Raw genomic sequence first — 5,712 nt, forward strand, 5'->3', positions numbered from 1 at the left:
GTGCCTTGTGTTTTGCTTCCCATCCTGGCCTGGCTGACAACCCCTGCCCTTGCAGACCTGATGCCTGGCTGGGAGGGAAGAGCAGGCTGGACGTGGTGGTGCCTGGAGCAGGGGACCGCATCCGTCTGGCATACTGAAGCAGTGAATGAAGGAAAAGGAAGGAGGAGGTGGGTAGAAGAGAAAATCCCAAAGATCCTCGGATAATAAGCACCATTAAGGTTAGTCTGTCTCATGATTGTTTCTTATTAAAAAGAGACTGTACTTTATCTGTGCAGGATATGCTGTTTGGATGAGGGAATTAGCAGAGTGACTGCCTCCATATCATCTAATTAGCAAAAATGTTGATAAGCAGATACAATCACATATGATTAGGATCCTTTTAAAAAGCCACTCCATTAATTAAATAGACAGAAAGGCCGCCTCCAGCCCTCGCGTGCCACTGATTAGAATACAAATATTTACACTAATCTCACCTCCATCAGCCATGGGACACTTTTGAGTATTTTTAGTGACATCAGATTACTATTGATTTTCATCCCCAATGTCAGACCATTTTGTTAGTATCTGAAAGTGCTGCCTTCAGTTTCGGATGCTTTAAATCATGTTAAGGGTTTATCTTAATGACGCTGCTGATAACCACTGTTCAGGTCACTCGTACTTTCTCTTCAAAGAACACAGTCTGGGCTGGTTTTTATTGTTTGTACTTGAGATTTAAGATACGAAAAACATTTCTCATTTCAAAGCCTTGGTTTCTAGGGATGGGGCTGCCAGGCTAGTTTGGGTCTAGTTACTTGATGTGTGCATGTCTCTCTCATTTCCCTTTCCCCCTGCCTCTCCTCGACCCTTTCTTTTCTCCTTGCAAACCCTTTTGGCTCACAGCAGTGGCCTCTCTTGAATGGCTGCTAATCTCTGACGCCTGCTGCGGGCAGCAGACAGGCAGGCAGTGAGCGTCGCCCGTTCGGGGATGACAGGAGAAAAACACTCCCTACTTTTCAGATGGGTAGGGCGCACTAAATCCAAGACAGATAATCCAGTGCGCCAGCCAGTCTGAGATGGGCTCTCACCAGCAAAAGCAAGTATGGGAGGAGACGCTTTGCAAAGAGACAGCACAAGGCAGATTCACCTCCTTCCTTCCGCGCACAGCCCCACTCCCTGCAGTAGATAACTGGTCTGGGACCCTCCAAAAGGCTTCTCTGACATCCCATTTTCCTTTCTGGGTAACAGAGAGTAGGAACAGCAATTGCTCTTGAAATTTGTGCCAAGCATCTGCAAATGGACCACGCTGGCAGTGGCTTAGGAGCCACCTTTCAGTGGCTTGTGGGTGGTAAGCTTGGATCACCCTCAAGTCCAATGGACAACCATAAAAAAACACTAGCCCAAATAAATGAGTGCCCCTGGTGAAGATTTCAAGCAAAGCACCAGTGTGAACAAGCCATGAAGCCTTAGCTCTCCCCTCAGTGTGGAAGAATGCTTTGGGATGCTTTGGGAAGGCAAAGAGCCTTCCGAGTTCAAATGGGCAGCAGCAGCTTGCTGCTGTGCCCAGATTAACTTTTGCCATTGCTACAGTACAACACCCAGAAAAATCATTCACGTGGCACAGCCACCCTGTAGTTAAGAAAACCTCCTCTGTGCAAAAGGAGGCAAAACCCAAGATCTCCACAACGAGGTGAGCCCATGGGACCATGAGCTCCTGCATTGCGTTGCACTTCTTTCAGCTCCAGCCTCCAGACCAGCACTGTGTTGCCTTATGGCAACTTTTACCACCGGAATATGACAAGTACCTCCATGCTACTGACCCATCACTGACGAGTGAGAAAACCAGCAAAGCCAAGCCTTTCCCCAACACACGTCAGCTCAATCGCCTTTCTTCCTTCCTCTGTCACATTGCTTTCTACAGGCTGACATGGCTGCCCCTTGGCTTCATGGCCCCACGCGTACAATGTATGTTAGGACAGCAGCCAGCTCATACGCTGCGCATATGCTCTTTGGTCTGGCCGGCTCTTGACTCCTTCCCAAAGGGTGGGATAATGGAAACGAGGGCAGTGATCTGCAACACATGCTGCCATTAGTAGGTGTTTACGACACTGTGTTACAGACAGATGAGTTCTCGTTACTGGCACTTCCTTGGAGACCTCCTTCATGCAATGATTCCCTGTGAGGGTATTGCATTTCCCACAGGAATGGCAAATCCAGGGAACAGATGCCGGGTAACCCCAGACTGGATCATCAAAGTCCAGCCCCTCAGGCTGAACTTGTCTGTGTCGAGTTCATGGGGCATCCCTGTTGCACACGCACACACCTTGGGACAGATACCCAAAAAAGCACCTAGAAAAGAGGCTAAGGTTGTTAATGAGCTTCATTCTGGGCAGTTATTTTGGTACCAACATGAGAGCTAAGATCTTCTGGAAGTGTTAGGTTTGGCTATAAATTCAGAAGGGATCATGATGGTGATCTAATCATGATTTTAGGAAAAGAGCCTACTCTGGGTTTAAAAATGGCCACGTGAGGAGGTTCCAATGATTCATTACCGTCATAATGAAGGACATGCAACATATTTTGAGTTTAAATTTGGGTAATGCCACCTTCCAACTGCTTTGTCCGGGAGCCTGAAGATCCCTGTGCCATTGAATTTCTGTTCCCATGCAGGTTCTTACAGACTATGATGGAGCTGGCTTTGAACTTCCTCTTAATACCAAGACACTTTCCCTGAGTATGTCACTCCAGAGCATATTTTCCAAACCCCTAATCACATTTCATGGCTCTTCCCTGAGCCTTCTCCAATTTATCAACACTCTTCCCAAACTGTGGGTAGCCAAACTACAAACAGCTGCTGCTATAGGGTAATATGCCCCATAGGGGTAATATGACCTCACTACACCACACTTCCTTGGACTGCACACAAAACCACACTGAGTGTCTGAGAATCCCACCTTTGGGCAGGTACAGGCAAAAAATAATCTGACAAAGTCATACGTGACAGCTGTGACATCACAGCTACATAGGGCAACTACAATGTCACATGTATGATCTACGTTTAAAAACATAAGGCCAGTGACAACCAACTCCACCCTAGAACAGAGTCAGGTCAACTGAGCAATGATTGGCTGAGCCCCCTCTGAGGTCACAATCTCACAATTTGTGAACGACAGGCTTAGAAAGAAAGGATATGGTCAAGAAGCACTGTGTGGCCTCGTGATGCAAAAGGACAGAGCACATCAAGGGATGAACTGAGCACCTACCCACCCCTGAGGAGCACAGCAGTATTAGGTGTCCAGGAGTCTCTGCATGCTGGTCATCCCTGGGCTTCACGTCCTTGGTGGGAGAGAGGTACCAAGCATCTTCCAAACAGCCCCACCTTTCCTTTGAGATGGTGGATTATTACAAAGTCCTTGGACTGAAAAAAAGCGCCTCACAGGATGATGTTAAGAAATCATACCACAAACTGGCACTAAAATGGCATCCTGATAAGAATCCCAGGAACAAGGAGGAAGCCGAAAAGAAATTCAAAGCCGTCGCTGAGGCATATGAGGTTTTGTCCGACCCTCAGAAACGATCACTCTATGACAGGTCTGTTAAGGAGAGCAAATCCCACAGAGGAAGAAGTGCCACGGGGCGTCATAACAGCTCCTTTGATTCCCCTTACGTATTCCACGACCTCGAGGAGATCTTTAGGGAAGTCGTTGGAGGGGTGGATTCCTTTGTACATGTTTTCTGGGACCCGTTCGACAACATCAGAAACGATGGTGAAAACTGGCACAGGAGAAGTGGACGAGGAAGAGGCTCTACCTATTCTGACTTGGAGTCATTTATGCCATGGAGCCCCAGAGAGCAGCCCACCTCCTCCTTTGCTGAAGACACAGCTGGGCCACACAGTGTCAGATCAGTGTTAACCACTACTGAAGTGATCAATGGCAAGAGGATCACCACGCGGAAAATCATCGAGAATGGGCAGAAGAGAACAGAAGTGGAAGAAGACGGCCAGCTGAGGTCTGTGACAATAAATGGGAGAGGCTAGCTGAAATTATAATGTTCCCCAGCACATTAACTGCAAGCTGTGGGACGTACTCTCATTGCTCAACGGATGGGATCTACTACAAGCAGTATTAATAAATGCTGAGTTCATGACACAACCGATGCAGACTTCTCAATGGTTAGGAACAAATACTTCACAGGTAAAGATATGGAGTTATGCTAAACTAAGGAGTGGGACTCTACTAACCCTGTGTAAGGTGATGGTAATAGCGCTTGTTCAGTAAATAGGTATAGTAGATATATGTGAAAGTAGATATATAAGAGACCAAGCTGATTAATATAACAAGAGGAGACACGCTGGTTGATGGACAGGTGAGAGCTCTATGACAAGCTATAGGTCCTCTTCCCACTCCTTGAAATGCCAATCTTGAAGCTTGTACACAGGCAAGAAGGTGGGGGAGGCTCAGTGGGTCACGCAAAGCCTAGAGAGAGGGACTAGCATAGGAAAAACCAAAGGAAGGAAGAAAATGTCATTCCTCAGACTATAGAAGAAAATGGGGGCTTTCTTGAGAATGCCCTGCAAATTATGACCAGAGACCCTGATGGAAGCACTGTGTAGGTCGGGGGCTGAAAGTGAGCAGGGAGAAGGTGAATCTGGCTCTTGGACTGGGACAACCTATAGTCCCTTTCGGCTTGGAGTTGTTCAAACAAAAAGAGCTAAATTCAAACCATGAGCAAACAGATTCCAGGGGGCTGAGTTTAGCTCCCTCTTTGTGCAAAGCTGGGTGCAGAGACTTAGATGGTGCTTTACCATCCTTATTGTCCTGCTCACAGCTGCAAGAGCCAGTTCACAATGCATTTCTTGCACAGCCTGCCAGCATGCTGCTTTCGTCCTCCACTGAGCTAAGGAACATGCTCCCCACGTTTCCGCCCTCCCCTGTGCTGACATGAACTGCTGAGCCTGCTGGCCAGATCACCTTAGGCGTTTAAAATCTTACACGCCTCTTATTTTTGGTCCCACGCTATATCCCCTTGAGTTTCCCAGCTTGCCCTGCCCATTGATGTCTCCCTGGAGACTGGAACTAACTTTCAGGGACATTTTCACTCTAATCCAGATTGCAATTGCTGCCTGCGTTTGGGCAGGTCTTCGCATCTGTTTCCTCTGCTGTAAAATGGGAATAACAGACTCCCATGCTCTGAAGGAGACTGCGAGGTAGTGATACTAATAAAGGACTCCGAACATTAAGCAGTAAGTTAAATTAGCCAGAATACTGCCACCCCTTAATCAAAACCTTTTACTCGTAAAAAGAAAAATGTAGCTTAAATCACCTTCCTTAGCAACTGATGCCATGCCCAGCCTGGAAAAACAGACCAAAACTATTTGTTACGTTAAGGGCTATTAAGTCCCTGTGAAACCCTCTCCTAGTAAGAAAAAGACACAGCACTGGGAGGCAAGTAGAAGTCTTAAGTGCATGCTGCTTTCACGGAGGGAGGCCAGCGGTGATGGGAGCAGGGAAAACCTTGGTGCAGGGACAAACCACGTCTGCTGCTCCTCCACAGTTTTGGAGCCATCAGCAGTCCTGCAGGCATTGGGACTCTGAGGACTGCAAAGATTTAAGGGGCTTGTTACAGAAAGAATATTTTGGTCAGAGCAAATATAAGTAAATATTTCTACTGATACTCTCTCTGTGGACACCACGTTCATGTGAGATGGCTTCTTGAATTTACCTTATGCTACTT

General features: G+C 47.2%; 1 protein-coding gene across 1 annotated transcript; it reads left to right on the forward strand.

The window, feature by feature from the left end:
* Positions 1-3,367: 3,367 nt before the first annotated feature.
* DNAJB8 (DnaJ (Hsp40) homolog, subfamily B, member 8) lies at positions 3,368-4,015 on the forward strand. Its single transcript, XM_009584173.1, has one exon. The coding sequence runs from the start codon at positions 3,368-3,370 to the stop codon at positions 4,013-4,015; it is 648 nt and encodes a 215-aa protein (XP_009582468.1).
* Positions 4,016-5,712: the final 1,697 nt, after the last annotated feature.

The sequence above is a fragment of the Fulmarus glacialis genome, unplaced genomic scaffold, assembly GCF_000690835.1.
Source record: "Fulmarus glacialis isolate BGI_N327 unplaced genomic scaffold, ASM69083v1 scaffold15228, whole genome shotgun sequence".
NCBI lineage: Eukaryota > Metazoa > Chordata > Aves > Procellariiformes > Procellariidae > Fulmarus > Fulmarus glacialis.